The 16,580-nt window shown below is 41.8% G+C and overlaps 1 protein-coding gene across 2 annotated transcripts; it reads right to left on the bottom strand.

Annotated features, from left to right (window-relative positions):
* Positions 1-289: 289 nt before the first annotated feature.
* DNAJC5 (DnaJ heat shock protein family (Hsp40) member C5) lies at positions 290-14,844 on the bottom strand. 2 transcript variants are annotated; one of them, XM_014956374.1, is made up of 5 exons: positions 14,782-14,844; positions 8,413-8,549; positions 5,664-5,877; positions 3,771-3,942; positions 290-2,750 (listed from the first exon to the last, which is right to left on the bottom strand). In XM_014956374.1, the coding sequence occupies exons 2-5, from the start codon at positions 8,517-8,519 to the stop codon at positions 2,647-2,649; spliced, it is 597 nt and encodes a 198-aa protein (XP_014811860.1). In that variant the 5' UTR covers positions 8,520-8,549; positions 14,782-14,844; the 3' UTR covers positions 290-2,646. The 2 variants fall into 2 exon arrangements, with proteins under 2 accessions (XP_014811860.1, XP_014811853.1); XM_014956367.1 differs by lacking the exon at positions 14,782-14,844 and adding an exon at positions 13,560-13,629.
* Between the last annotated feature and the right edge of the window lie 1,736 nt (positions 14,845-16,580).

Here is a 16,580-nt window from a genome sequence, read left to right as displayed (position 1 = left end):
GGGTGCATTTACACACCTCCTCCTTACACACTGGCCTTTCCAGTTCAGGGGAAGTAGCCCAGAGGGGTTAAGACATTAAGAAATTAAGAGTATTATTCCAAATCAACACCGACGACCATCAGGGGTCACAGCTGCTCCCCTGTGGAGCAACAACCGGCTTCGTGGTACCCACCTCCACGGACACGGGGACACGGAGTGTGACAAACCACAGCCTTTTCCTCACTCTACCGAGTCACTCTGACCAGCTGTGCTCATTTACAAAGCCAAAAACACCCCTAAAACATTGTTGTTGTGGTTTTGTTTTTTTTTTTTTAATCAAAAACATAATCTGCACAGATCAATTTTAACCAGTGAGGGTTTAGGAGACAAAGCCTGCAGATATCCAAGCATGGTCCAGGGTGCAATTCAAGGTCAAGATCAGGCAAAAATCTACAAGGACAGCTGATGTGACACTACTCTTTTAAGCCTAAAAACTGCTTATATTTCAAGGGGTCAAACTGACTTTAATTAAATAAGGACCTCAAGCCAAAACAGACACAACTGTCCTCAGGGCCACCCAAGAGAGCTTTCCAGACGAAAGTAAAACCGCCAAGTTCCAGGTCTAAAAGGCCTATGGATGAGAAAGAAATGACTTATCAAGTGCACTGCCAAAATCTAGCCTGTTAACTAAAAACAACATGTCTTTTGGGATTCTGGGGACCCGATGTGGTACCACAAACATGCTGATTTGCAACAATCTCACATGCAGGCAACAACTGGAGAAATTGGATTTTGCCAACACCCCTCACTCAGCATCAAGACCATTGTTGAGGACATTTTCTTCTACCCAGCACCTCTAACAGGGTCTCATGTCAGATTTTTATGTGCTCCATCATTTTCAGCCCACGTAAAGGTAGCGGGAAAAGACATTCAGAACGATTCTCTGGCAGGAGAGCCCCCTTCATTTTCTGACAGTTTTCTTAAGTGTTCAAAAGTCACACCGGGATCTTGGAACAGACCTTCAGAGCCAACCTTCCAGTGGGGTAGAAGGCTGGAAATAACCTCTCCACAGAAAAAGCTGAAAAATGGAAGGGGGAGATGGGGGATACAAAGGAGAGCAGAGGCAGTGTGATATAAAACCATAAAGATCCAAGTTAAAGAGTAAATTAAACACTGAAAGTGCCGAGTGTAGGTTCTCTGGGAACTGTTCTAAATCCTGATTCTGTATCATCTAAAGCAAGATTACAAACAACAAAACAGACCAGCGATTCAGCAGCTGCCTAAAATGCTTGTTTTTAACAGTTAAATGGCAATAAACCACAGTTTCTAGAGCAGTATTCCAACATGATTTGGTTTCAGAACAGTACAGGAAACCTTTCAATGGTATTCCCATAGTTGTTCCGAGGAAAAGAAAAACACTGCTGTAAACAAGTCTAAATGCAAGACAATGTGCAAATCATACAATATAAACACAAAGAAAGGTGTTCTGTTCTTACAAATCCTTTTAAGTACTCCACAAAGACGTTCATGAGAAAATTAAAGGGACAGTGCATTATAAAAGCTTTTAAAAAAGACACATAATACCCCATTTGGCCATTAAAATCTCAAATTATTAGAACAAATTCTTTAAAACCCATTTTTTTTTTTTAAACACTTCTGCTGTTGCCTACTGTCTGCATTTTACTCCCTTGCTCAGTGAAAACCAATTCACCAGCTTCACTTTAAGATTCTCATGCGTTCAAAAAAAGCCGCACTATTTGGTCTTTAGCATTTCAGGAAAATGAGTGAACTCGAACCAAAGCAGAATTGTGCTTGATGTTAAACCCCCCCCTCCCCCCATCACCACCAAATAAGCCCATTCACAGCTGTTTTTTGTGACAAAACTACAGTTTGCAGTTACATCATCAGCAAGGATCGCCTCACACGTAAAGAGCTGTTCATCAATTTACTGCTCAAAGACTGGAAACTCTCCTTTCTTATTTTTCAAGGTAGATTTATTTAAGCTGAAAATCAGCATTATAGAGAATTCCAGCTCTGCAGGACTGGCATTTTTTGGTTCTTGGCTTTGTAAACTTGCTTAGGTAACGAGACAGAAATAGGAAGAGGAATAAAGGAATTGATTTGTTGCACTCCAATGAAAATCGTGAACTTTTAAAGGTCTTCAACAGCTCAGCTGTACGGAAGAATAGTGGCTTCTGTGAAACTTTTTCTTTTTTAGAAATCTCATTTTTAGGCCAGTACCACTGCTTAAAATGCAGAATGTCTCCATCACACTTATATTGTGACAACTCAATACGTTACACCACAGACATTTAACATAACTCCATACATGCTATAAAAAAAAAACCAAAAAAAAAAAAAACCAGGAAAAAATAAAAAGGAAACAAATAAGACCGTAGCTAAACTGCTTTAAATACTGCATGCTACAGCACTTCACGTATCATCAAGATACGACACTGAAAGGTGACAAAAGGCCGAAGGGATTACAAAATACTTTCGGCAGGTTGGAAAGCTGCCTTCTTACTGTAGCAGAATTATTCCCCCTCCCCATTCTCTACTTCTAATGTTCATGATTCTAGTGTTGAGTTGGCCATGTAATTTTTTTTTTGTTTCGTTTTTGTTTTTTTTTTTTTTTGTTATCCATTCTAATTATAGTGTTTCCTTAACTTAATTAAATCCATCAGTGTGGTAGCTGGGGTGAGAGTCGGCTGTGAGCTGGGTCGTCTCTGTGGCTGATGCTGGCTGTATCACAATAGGTGCGTCTGAGGCCTCTGGAAAGCCAAGACAGAAGAGGTTTAGCACAAATCAGAACAGAAGTTACATCTCCCTACGACACTCGGATGACACAATTTTATGCTCCTCCAAGAGCATGATGTTAATTTACTGTTTTTCAGTCCACTGAAGTCTAGGCATAGAATATTTATTATATTTCCTTCTCCAGGTGAGAGCAGCTGATCCTTGTCTACCATCCAGCAATGGTGGGCATACACAAGGCTCTAGAGTTTTTTAGATGATGGGTTTAATTCTACAGAAATAGCAGTGTATCTTCACAAACAGCATTATGTATAGCTACTAGAGCTGCAGTCCCATTTCCTCTGTGCCTGACACAGTTAACAAAAACTGTGCCTTGACCCTCTCCATGCTTTGTGGTAAAAAAGCCCCTTTCTAGAATGACCCGTATCTGGCCGGTATCTTACTGAAGGAAGCTCAGTGATGGTCACCCACTGCTCTGAAGCTGACCCCACCAAGTTCAGTGAAGACCCTCTGGGAGTTTTCAGCAGCTGCGTCCCCAGCGTTAGCGTGACCCACGTGACTCTTGTGCCACCAGTATCCCCTCACCATCAGCTACAACCACACACCTGTGCTGGTCTCTCCACACCAAGCATTGCCCCTTGCCCAGCACACTAAATCTCTCACTCAGGGACTCATGCTTGTTCTAGAATCATAGAATGGTTGGGTTGGAAGGGACCTTAAAGGTCATCAAATTCCACCCCACCTGCCCTGGGCAGGGACACCTCCCACCAGACCAGGTTGCTCCAAGCCCCATCCAACCTGCCCTTGAACCCCTCCAGGGATGGGGCAGCCACAGCTTCTCTGGGCAACCTGGGCCAGGCTCTCACCCCCTTCCCAGCAGAGAATTTCTTCCTGAGATCTCATCTCAATCTCCCCTCTTTCAGTTTAAAACCATTCCCCCTCGTCCTACGGCTCCCCTCCCTGATCAAGACTCCTTCTCCACCTCTCCTGTAGCCCCCTTAGGGACTGGAAGGAAACCCCCCAGTGTTGTTACCTACCCCTTTCATCTGACTGCAACTGTGCCTCCAAGTCCTCTGGAGAGACGTAGTACTCCTGCTCGTCCCCTTCGGGGGGTTTGGGTTTACACTTCCCGCAGCAGCAGTTACAGCAGCAGCACAGACAGCAGCAGCAGTAGCAGCCTGTGATGAGCCCACAGAACACGAACAGAGCCTGCAGAGGATGGGAGACAAAGAAATACTCAGAACTTGTGCCCACCAGCCACGACCATCAAGCTTGAGCAACTCAGATACAGAAAGCAGAGACCAAAAATACAGCCACGTAGAGATAAAGTTACAGTTTGCTTCTTCATCACTAAGAAATATTTTAAAAATATGTACAAAACTATGGCTCTCAACATTTTACACTGAGGTGAACACTGCCAACCTGGTTTACTTGAAGAATTCCTACAATTTTGGTTTAAATGGACTATTCTGCTACATCTGGAAGAAGACACAGAACTAAGAAGTGTGTCTGTATTAAAATCTGGAGGTACATTAGTTTAGGACAGATTGTAGCTTGCGTAAATAACCCTGAAAGGACTCACCCTGGTTAGCAGACGGACAGGTCACAATGCACCCACAGCAGGGACCTCGACCTACCCAAGGCTGTGGGCACAGCTACAAAGCTCAGCCCCACCATGAAGTTCAGGTGCTGAGGTTGGGTGCTACCAAGGCAACTCAAAGCAAGCCACGTCTGCCAGGTGCTTATCGCAGTGAAAAATAAGCAAAATTAAAATTTTCACACAGGTCACTGTGTATTTGTTTGAAAAAAATCATTTTATAAGTGGCAAACCAGCACGGTGATGTTCCAATTCTCTTACTGCAGGGGAATCATGAGATAGAGATGACACTGGCAAAGGGTAGCAAAATTGACCAGTGAAACTAAATGTCAAGACAAGGAAGGTTTTAAGGAGCCACAATGCACTGTGAACAACCTCACGTCACTAGCAAAATTGACCAGTGAAACTAAATGTCAAGACAAGGAAGGTTTTAAGGAGCCACAATGCACTGTGAACAACCTCATGTCACTGAGTTAGTTGGTGCAGTTATGATTTCATACTTCAGTTTCATAGTCACGTCATCTTTTACTCATTACTTTCTGCACAAACAGACTGCGTTCGCAGGAACTCCGAAATGCAAGAGCCTGGACAATTCTGGTATGAAAAATGTGTAATGTGCAATGTATAGGTCTTTTGCACTTTTGAGTGAATATGGTGATTTTCAAATGTATTACTTAAAAAGAAAGAAGCAAGTTATGCTTAAAAATCATTTGAGTCCAGTAAAACATAGTGATCCCTTGCTATTGGCAGAAGGCTTGAAGAAGGTGTTTATACAATGATTGTGACATGCAATGAGGGCAAAAAGCTGTTGTGTGAGAGGAAAGTATGTGTGAGGGAAGAGGAGCTGGCAGTGTGACTTTGGAATACTGGTGATATGCCCTCTGCTGCCCAGAAAAACCAAGGATGGGCAAGTAAGCAAATAACCTGGAGTCTCTCAAATAATAGCAAGTTGAAGAGTTGACATTAATTCAGTGAGTATGTAAGCAAACTTCCAACCAGGATCTCCTGCATGAGTTCAAGTTCACAGTTAGAACTCCTTTTATAACATCATTTATCAAATATTACCAAAGAGAATAACACCCAAACCCTCATCACTGTTAGAAGGGTCCAAGTTCTCTTAGTAATGTAAATTTTTCTTATTAGACCTGTATCACTGAGATAATGCAGAAATACTTCTGAACCAGAGACTGCAAAACAGTAAGAGAAGGATAAACTACCAGTTGTCAGAGATTCAGCAATTTCCAAACGTCAAACCAAGCACGATTATCAAATGGAGCTTTTGAAGAGTTTCAAACCCTAATCCAGAACAAATTCTCTTTGCAGTTTTGTTTACCTTCGCCCACCAGCTGGATAGCACGAAGTACGTGTTCACATTTTCTTCCCCAAACTGTTCTGCTACGTACAGACCCAGGGACCCATACTTATCATAAATGTTTCGCTTTGTGGCATCGGTCAATATTGCATGTGCATTATTGATCTCTTTAAATTTTTCTGCCGCTTCTGGATTATCGGGGTTTTTATCAGGATGATATTTCAATGCAAGTTTCCTGCAGAAAGAAAAAAGAGATCGTTATAGATTAAAAACAGGGATTTGGGTTCCTCTGCAGAAAGAAAAAAGAGATCGTTATAGATCAAAAACAGGGATTTGGGTTCCTGGGTTTTTTGATTTTATTTTTTTTTTTAACACCATAGCCTGTCACTCAAGGGAGACTTTCAAGTTCCAGCTGGTTTCCTTCACCTGTGATTCAACTTCCCTGATGATTCTTCCTTAGATGATAACAAAAGGCTACAGCACTGTCTAGATTTGTCCACAGGACTGACTCCAAACTGCTGGATTTGGCCCTCAGAAATCCAATGGAAAAAAAGAGACACGTTGAAGAAAAGCAGTGCTTTTTTTTTTTTTTTTACCCCTCAGTTCCAGCAGTTTCCACCAGTAAGTCTTGCTTCTGCTAAAGCAAAGACCAAGCTAAGAAAGACACACAAGTCTAAGGTGCAGTACCAGAGAATAAATAAACACAGGCTGCCACAGCTGATCTGCAGTGTCTGAGCACAAAAATAGAGACGACAAGGACTTGTGGTTAATTCACCGATTCCTGTGCAGGAACAAAGCACTTTTCAGTTCAAGGCTTTCTAGAACAGAAAAAATGCTTCAGAGTTTCAAGACATCAGGAAATCCCAACCTCCCTCCCTCCCCTAACCATGCGAGATCTCTTACAATTAAACGACAGCAGTTTACAGTCCCTGGAGGTCTCTGAACGTGCACCAAAAAATTGGATGAAACATCAGTAAATTTGCTAGTTCTGACATGGCCCAGGTGATTTACAGAAACCAGCAGAAATAACTGTCCAAACACCTAGTTATAAACAGAAGAAAATGCTCTTTTGCTATCTGTGCTCCCGAGTAGAAATATGACACAGAATTGTATGCTAACAGTCCTCTTCCATCAAAAAAGGTACTTGTCCTCCTACAGAAAATTGCCGCAAAGTCCCAGATTTGAGAAATACACGAGAAGCCTGCAGACGTTTGCAGGAAAACTTCAGAGTGAGGAAATATTTAGACAAGCAAAATCAAGATTTGTGCAAGCGCACATTTGGACAGTCAAATACATCACAGCATTCAAACAATAAATGGAGGGTGCACTTGAAACACTCAGGCTGTAAATGCTGCTGCTCGGGTAACTTCCAGGGCTGCTGGTAATGCCATAGCATCAGCAAGGACTGAAATAATCAGAGTTTTTTATAATTAGAGGGAAGTTACACAAACCTGGAAAGGGCTTAGCTACTATCAGGCTGCAACAGGTAAATATTTTTCATTTCCCATTTCCTACACGTACACAAACCCCACAGCCCCCAGGCCAGCAAAGGGAATGAAAACAAGAGGTGACCAGTCCTCCTCTTGCAGAGGAGCAGCAGAGGTAAGAAGATGAGATTATGGTTCAGGTAAGTATGAGGCAGCCACATTTCACCCTAGGATCTAATTGGGTCCTTCCTCCAAAGGAAAAACTGTTGCAGTTTTTCTACCAAGAAGGTAAAATTATTTTATAAGGTTGCAATATCACAGATTCAAACTTCCACTTAAAGGTTTCAGGAAGACAGAGCTAATTCGTGAGAATCTGTGGATGCAGTTTATTCAGAGACTTCCCCATGCAGCTGCCATCAGTCTTAAAATGTAACTTTGAAAGGGAAAAAGTTCTGGTAAATGTTAAAGGCTAAAAGAAAATGACTTTCCACATGAGTATCCTCAAGTGAAGATCAGTGCTGACCCCTAGTGTAACGCTGCACACACTGCCACTTGTGAAACACCAACAAGACTCAGATTTTGGGGGAACATAGGAAGGGAGGATGCTACAGGACTTTGTTGTTTGTTTTTTTGTTTTTATCTGGTCAATGTGAAGCCATTTCATGTGTCTAAGAAATTAAATAAAGTAAAAAAATCCTCTTTTAAAAATAGTAACTCCACATACAATAAGAAATTTCGAATGGATTTTTTAGAAAAAAAAAAATCATTGTTGATACTCAGGTTTTCATCCTTATTTGCATCTTTAGTTTATATCTCACTGTGCCCAAACTGGAAGTGAGGGATACATACAATAAGAAATTTCGAATGGATTTTTAGGAAAAAAAAAATCATTGATACTCAGTTTTCATCCTTATTTGCATCTTCAGTTTATACCTCACTGTGCCCAAACTGGAAGTGAGGGACGATGATGGGCAATACCACACATCCGTGGTCTCTGTGAGCCAGACACAAGGCTACGTAACGTGAAGAATTTAATTCTGATCACACTGTCAGACTAAAACTCTGCTCAACTTTAGATAAAGACCTACCAGACTGATACTGTGTATTTGAGAGTTTAACCTATTGGACATAAGATGTAAAAATTTAACAGCACCCAGCCTAGGCATGTTTTCACACCAATTTTTGCAAGAATTAACCACGCTTTCATCTGGTTTCTTACATGTTTCTCTTGAAAAAGGTTAAATAAACCAGCCGGAGCCTATGGATAAATACGCCATCTGCTGCACACTTCATTAAAGCTATTTGTGCTGTTGGACCAACAGGCATAAAATGAGAACCTTTACCTGTATGACTTTTTGATATCATCGGAAGTGGCGTTCTTGTCCAGGCCTAGCACGTGGTATAATGACTCTCCAGAGGTGGAGAGCGAGCGTTGCCTCTGGTCTGCCATCTCGAACTAACCTGAGGAGAGAACCAGCCCCTGCCAAAAAAGAGATTAAGAAATCCTTCAGCAAAGAAGAACGTAGACCTCATTAATGACATTAACCTTGAAACCAGAGTTTCCATGTGAAAGATCATCTTTTATAAGGTTTAAAAATGTGCTTTGAAAAGAAAAAGCTCTTAACGTATGTGGAAGTTAAAAAGTTACAAAACTCAGTGAATTATCAGTGAAAACAACTATTACACTTTCAGCATAAGAAATACGTACCAGGCATGCTAGAACACCCTAGAATCACTATATATGCAATTCTTCTGTCCAAAAAGCCCAAATCACCAGCTGAGCTAGAAGCTACTTCATCTTCTTTCTTAGTTTTAATATTGTGATAATTTATTTGTGATAATACCTACAAAAAAACCTTGACGACAGATAAGGATGCCATTAGATGGAGGCTGCCTTTTTGTACCACACTTGCAAAGGGATGTTATTTCATTTCTATTTTCAACTGCAGACATTCTGTTACATTAAAAAAGAACCCAAACCTCCACGCAGCTCCCAAAACCTCTGCCTCCCACCTTATCACTGCCACCAGCCCAAGCAGAATCCTTTAGGAAAATCCATTTTATCTACGCCCATGCATCCCACTATGGAAGAAGGGATGCCTGCCCCCTGAGAGAGGAGGAGATCTCCCCCCCTCGTAATTTAAAGCCGTGGATCAAACATATAACACGTACTCTAGTTAAAATGATGCCACTGGAACGTGAACTAACCTCCTGCTCCAAATTCCCACCTGGAAGACCCTCGAGGTCTCCCCCCCATGCTGTGCCATGGCCAGAGAGGGTTGTGCCCTCTCCCATCCTTTAGCAGATTAGCCTTTGCCATTCTTTAGCTGCAGAACCCCAGCAAGGATGAGCATCCAGGAGAAGACTAACAGCTATTTTTGGATTATGTCATTACAGCTAGCCTACACCAGATTATGTGGCCTTTGAAAAAGATATTTAAAGCAGCAGACTTTCTAATTTAACCCTTTGTCTTACATAATGCAGTTAAGAATGTCAGCTTTTGAAAGGCTACCTGAACGAAACACCCTGAGACGCCACATCTTGAGACGCCACATCTTGAGACACCTGGTCCTTGGTGTGACCTCACAGCATCAGTGACACTTCACAGAACGCACCGTTCTGTTTGTGCCCACACGTGGGTATTGTCACAGCCCCACACAAGCCTGGAAGGACGTGGACAGAGACATTACAACTTACTTGTCCATCTCGGAGCCCATCCTTAACTACTCTCCCACGTTTGGCCTCCCCAACTTTATATTTGTTCAACACTGGGCACTATGACCAGTTTCTTTGACTGGAATATACCAGCTAAACCAGCAAGGCCTCACCTAACTTCCTTCTTTGGCAGATCTGGTAAGTTTAATTAAAGGTTACCTAATAAGGAAGCTATAAATTATTACTAACAGTAACAAAAGGTCTAAGCCCTACTGCGTTGGCTAAGAATTCAAAATACAGCCCAAATCTGGAAGGTGAATGTGTAGGCAGGGAGAGAAAAAAAATCTTTTATTTTCCTTTAAAGGAGACTGTTCAGCCACCGAAAGGTTTCTGTAGGAGAGGAAAAGTATTGCATCTTGCAGCATTCAATAAAATTGATTCATTTACTTGGACCCAACGTGATTCCTTGAAAAGAAAAAAAAATATTTCAGGAAAGAAATCCCACATCTGGGGATACACCAGGCACAACCCCCCCACGATGGCTTTTTCCCATCTGCAGCCTCCCACCCCCCTCCACCCCAGCGGTCCTGGTGCTGAGGTCAAAGACTGATGATCCTGACGTCTCTCTGGTAATCTAGCTAATCGCAGGGTCCTGCTCCAACCACTGCCCTGGCTCCCTGTGCAGCTTCTCCTGCTCTCCCACCACCATCACCACGTCCTCACAACCCCCCCGAGGAAAGAAACCCTCTCCCACAGCTCTGTCACACCAGCCACCCGTCAGCAGCACCAAAGGGGAGCAGGTCCATCACTATCGCTCCTTGTCAGGGACCTGGGGGATGAATCTGAAGTCAGGGGGGAAAAAAAAACCAAACCCAAACCATCGTGGTTAAGATTGTATATGTTAATTTAGCTCTTCCAAAGGTATTGCTTCAAACTGGAGCTTCGAGGGCATTATGAACATTTGTGGTGTTTAAAGTCTGCAGCTCTATTTAAGCATTAACAAGCCTCCTTTAAAACCAACCCAACATGCCCCTGGTGCACAGATGCCACAGATCGTAGGTATACACTGTGTTCTGCTTAATAAAATCTCCACTGTTAAATTAGGGCCAATTTGTTTAATAAAAACGAATTGAATTTGATCCAGGCGATGTTTATCAGTCTGCAGGCTGCCTGTCAAGAACACAGACAGGCACAGGAATAAAATTCCACACTGCTGCAATCTTTAATCGCTTCAATCTGAACAGTTCGGGGCATCTGCAGCTCGGGGTAATGGGGTGTCTGCATTTATTTCCCAAATGGCATGAAATGGAGACCCTGACCTTGGCAGAAGAGTGGAGGACAAGGTGGTAATGGGAATTCATCTGGGAAGCTTGTTATTTAAGGGAACAGGAGAGTCTTATGACGAGGAACGCAACCTTTGGCTTTTCAAATATGGAACAGACAATAAAGGTGCAAGTTCTTTAAATTCAGAGAACCTCACAAACCAGGATATTATCTATCCTACTGTTTTTACAAGTGGCTCTAATTCACAATACTGAAAGCTGCTCTGTATTTTTGAAGCGTTGTATTCAGCGGCAACAAGCCATCTGCTATGTATTCTAACCGAGCAGGATGCCCTGAAGAGGTTTCTCTCAGAAGGCTCTGAAGAAAGGTAATCCCCTGGATTAAACAGCACAGTTTTTAACCATCTGTGCACCACAACATCCTGTGTTTCTCAGCTTTACCAGAAAACACAACTGTTTTCAGCATGACCAGGTAAGTGTCATGGGTACCACCTTGCTGAAAAGACTTAGGTTAAAGCCGACAGGGGACACGGCAGCCAGCCTTAACATTTTAAATAAATCAACAGTAAACTGAACCTTAGAAAGACTAATTTTCTTTCTAGCTTCCCAACAGAATCCTACTGAGTTTCATGAAACTGGTGATATCTTAGTTTCTGCCAGCTCTGCTGACCCTTTCTTAAGTTTATTTAACTCATTAAAATGGCAAACAGACTAGAAAAATGAATAGTTCTCTGCCAGTTTAAGGAGTTAAATACTCATGGAACATCCCAATGAATGCCAGCACCAGGAAGGGTGAGAGCAGAAGCAAGCAGGGAGGACAAAAACTTATCTGACCCCACCACAAGATGCTGCAGAGTTTAACTTTTCCAAGCTTTTCCAAGAAAACGTGCTCAGGAGTGTGGCAGGATGGAGGTTACTGACGCTGTGGGGAGCAGAGGCTGTAACAACACTGAACCCCAGGAGTCGGAGCCCTGTGAGAAAGAACTGCCTGGCACCAGGGAAGTGATGGAGGGAGAATTCAAGGGACACACTCAATCAAGGGACACATTCAATCAACAACATTTCAGTGTCCAAACGCAGACTAACAGCCGTACTTTTCGTTTCACTTCAAGGCTGAAGCATTAAATATTTATTCATTAACAAACCTGCGGATACTGTCAAGTACCAAGTGGCCTAAAATATCACTTGTCCCATATCCAATTAATTTTGTGTATTTTCCCCATTTAAGTCACAAAGGCACAGCCACTCACTCCAATTTCTCACTGGAGGAAAGACTGCTTTTAAAAGAGTTGTGGCTGTTCAGCCCCACTGATAAAAATCAGAAGAGGCAAAGGAAGGCAAACAACGTTAACTTTAAAAATACTACTACAGCAGGACATTGGGCTACAATCTGCACCAGAATTTTAATTTTCTTAATACCTGGTTATTCCTAAGTGTAAAACCACACCATGGATGCACACACCAATGCATAGACCTTTTAAGATGTGCCGTTCACAATTTTAGTGAGGTGTCTTATCTTCAATGAAGGGAATCTGACTGTAAATAGTCATTCCATAAAGTGAAATCCTGCTGTAATGGACAAAATCCACCACCTCCTGACACGGTTAATGCTACTTACCCACTAGACATAGGAGGATGGAGGGTCATTAACCTTAATGGATACTCTCCATCCAAATTGACATGAGTTTGGTTGAAGCCAGAAGAACAAAACCAGTTTCTGAGTCTTTTCACCCATCGGCAGTAACACAGAGAACAGAGAAATCCCCAAGAGGAGCAGGTAAGGAGGAAGAGGCTGGGAAAGCCAAGCTGAGAGCCACGCTGGCACTGCTGGGCAGGAGGAAGAGGTTGGTGCCACTGAGGCACCAACCCTGCAAGGATCCTTAATCCAAACCACCCGTAACGCCCTCAAACCCTCTGCAATGACAGCTTTAAGAGCATATTAGCAGATGAGTGAAGAGCCGGGCTTGGAAATGATGTTTTGCCAGCTCTGACAAAAACTATGTCTACTTGACGTTTTATTATACGCCTTCAGGAAGTATTTTAGGAAAGATTCGTAGTCTGCAAATCATTTCTGGTTACTGACGATGTGGTAAAATAAAATGTGAGTTAAATTTAAGATTACTAGTTCTGCAAAGATTTCCAGTGCAGACTAGCTACAGGTGTTAAACTTAAACTAAATTAAGTATTTACTAGTAGGAGTCTAAATAAAAACACCAAGCCAGAAAACACTTTAGTAAATATTGATTTATCACAAAAGCAAAATAGCACCACTGGCCTCCGCATCCTGTCCATCTGTCTCAGACTCGTTTAGAGTCATTCTCACAATCTGGTATTTTTCTAGGGTGCAAAAAAGTCTTCTAGAGGGGAGAGGAGAGAAACACATACAAGATTTTGGTATCAATAAAAATATGAGGTGCTTTAATTTTGGCTTTGTGACGTGTTAGAGATTTCTATAAGAAACTTTGAACTTTGCTTCCTCAGCATTATTTTACATTTAAATGAATGGATTTTTTTTTTTGTAGCTACAAGAAATCAAAAAATACAGTACTTACCTGGTAACTAATTCGAATATTCTAAGGTAAGTGGTGACAGCCTCCACACACCTCTAAAACTGAATCTCCTAAAGACAAAACAAAAGCAAACCAAGTGTTTACTAACTCATATGTTGAGGGCTCGTCGCAAAGTTATCATCACATTATTTTATTCTAAATGTCCTTTGTAATATGCTAAAGGCAAGATGGAAGTGACATAACAGAAACGTAACCTTCTATACTTCTATAGAATTTTCCTTTCAAGCAGGACAAAATCCACCACCTCCTGACACGGTTAATGCTACTTACCCACTAGACATAGGAGGATGGAGGGTCATTAACCTTAATGGATACTCTCCATCCAAATTGACATGAGTTTGGTTGAAGCCAGAAGAACAAAACCAGTTTCTGAGTCTTTTCACCCATCGGCAGTAACACAGAGAACAGAGAAATCCCCAAGAGGAGCAGGTAAGGAGGAAGAGGCTGGGAAAGCCAAGCTGAGAGCCACGCTGGCACTGCTGGGCAGGAGGAAGAGGTTGGTGCCACTGAGGCACCAACCCTGCAAGGATCCTTAATCCAAACCACCCGTAACGCCCTCAAACCCTCTGCAATGACAGCTTTAAGAGCATATTAGCAGATGAGTGAAGAGCCGGGCTTGGAAATGATGTTTTGCCAGCTCTGACAAAAACTATGTCTACTTGACGTTTTATTATACGCCTTCAGGAAGTATTTTAGGAAAGATTCGTAGTCTGCAAATCATTTCTGGTTACTGACGATGTGGTAAAATAAAATGTGAGTTAAATTTAAGATTACTAGTTCTGCAAAGATTTCCAGTGCAGACTAGCTACAGGTGTTAAACTTAAACTAAATTAAGTATTTACTAGTAGGAGTCTAAATAAAAACACCAAGCCAGAAAACACTTTAGTAAATATTGATTTATCACAAAAGCAAAATAGCACCACTGGCCTCCGCATCCTGTCCATCTGTCTCAGACTCGTTTAGAGTCATTCTCACAATCTGGTATTTTTCTAGGGTGCAAAAAAGTCTTCTAGAGGGGAGAGGAGAGAAACACATACAAGATTTTGGTATCAATAAAAATATGAGGTGCTTTAATTTTGGCTTTGTGACGTGTTAGAGATTTCTATAAGAAACTTTGAACTTTGCTTCCTCAGCATTATTTTACATTTAAATGAATGGATTTTTTTTTTTGTAGCTACAAGAAATCAAAAAATACAGTACTTACCTGGTAACTAATTCGAATATTCTAAGGTAAGTGGTGACAGCCTCCACACACCTCTAAAACTGAATCTCCTAAAGACAAAACAAAAGCAAACCAAGTGTTTACTAACTCATATGTTGAGGGCTCGTCGCAAAGTTATCATCACATTATTTTATTCTAAATGTCCTTTGTAATATGCTAAAGGCAAGATGGAAGTGACATAACAGAAACGTAACCTTCTATACTTCTATAGAATTTTCCTTTCAAGCAGGTAAGCACTGATGCCAGCAGGAGTGTGGAATCCTGCTGTGGCTGGGATGCATTTAAGAGGCACACACCTTCCCACCACACGGCCAGCTGGCACCCGAGGACACATCTGAACCCCTGCAGTTAGGTATTTTCATTACACTTTCACTCAAACACTGCCTTGATGTGAAAGTCCAGAATAAAACATTCATATGTTTACTGTCCAAACTATTTCACACTACAGCAAGTCTCCATAATGTAAATACTTACCTTTAGAATTGATTATATGTCAAAGTAAGTTACAAATATTTTAAAGTATAAATTCAAGGGCTCTGTGCTTTTATCTGTAGCTCCAGCCTCTTTTCCCAAACCTTTGCTCATGTGAAAGACACGCACTTATCTAAAATAAAGACACAAGTTGCACAGAAACTCTAATAACCATTATCTGTTTAAGACTTTGGACTTTTTCAACTTAGGCATTTGTGAAATATCCGCGCTTAGAACAAGAGAAGCGTGTTTTTCGAGTCTTGGTAATCTGTAATGTTGTTAGAGAGAGACTGCTAAAGCAGCTTAGCCCAGAGAGGGGAGGGCAGGCTCAGGCACAGGAGCAGTGGGCAAGCAGCCTGCTCCGCCAGGGAGCCACTGAGCTCCGGCACCAGGCAAGGACAACCACAGCAGAGAGACTCCACAACAGCCCAGAGAGGTGTTCTGACACCAGACGCCTTCAGGACAAAAACTTTTTTTTTTTTTTAAATTTCAACGTAAAACCAATATTGTCTGTACTGCACAAGTTCTTCACAGTGCTGCCACACTGTGCCATTTCTAAGGCCACTCTATCTGGCACCAAAATTGGTTCATCTGCTTAAACTGTACAGCTACACCAACTCGTGTTGCCAGGACAGATTTCCATCAAGAAAACCATAATAGTTTTATCCATAAATAAAAAATAAAGAAAATAAATTTAAAAAAATAATGAAAACCATAAATAGTTTTATTCTATTCACATTCCCCCGTCCTGAAGATGATCACCTGAAGAAGAACCAAGTCTCCCTTTGGTGTAGGAGGAGGAAGGGAACCTGAGACAACCCAGCAACACAAACTCCTTCTTTCAGAGGTCAAGACAAAACAAGAAAGATCGCTGCAGATCACAGGAAAATACAAGAATGAATGGACAAGAGGAGCCTAGGAAATGCTACACGCTGCTATGGAACAATTTAGGGGGAAAATCACTGCAACAGATTAAAATATCTTTCCGATTAAGCAGGTACGGGATACATCTGGTCTGTGTCATTAATCACAAAGTCCCTTATGCATTAGATTACTGAACAATAAACTTCATGAGTGGGACTTCAGAGCAGCTTTCACCCGGCAAGTCATCGCTTAGTCATCATCTAAAACCCTTTCAACAGCTTCCAAAGAACAAGCCCTGAATGCGCTTGAGAAATAAACTCCCCATTCAATTAAAAAGTAGGCCTTTCACGAACGTGGAGGCTTTGGTGTGGCCAACAGAGACGTTGGGAATACACCCAGTGAGCTGTTGGCATTGCTGACCACAGGATTTGTTTTATGCAATCGGT

The sequence above is a fragment of the Calidris pugnax genome, unplaced genomic scaffold (genome assembly GCF_001431845.1).
Source record: "Calidris pugnax isolate Ruff unplaced genomic scaffold, ASM143184v1 scaffold50, whole genome shotgun sequence".
Taxonomy (NCBI): Eukaryota; Metazoa; Chordata; class Aves; order Charadriiformes; family Scolopacidae; genus Calidris; species Calidris pugnax.
The sequence above is the reverse complement of the archived record's forward strand: the minus strand, read 5'-3'. Positions and strand labels throughout refer to the sequence as shown.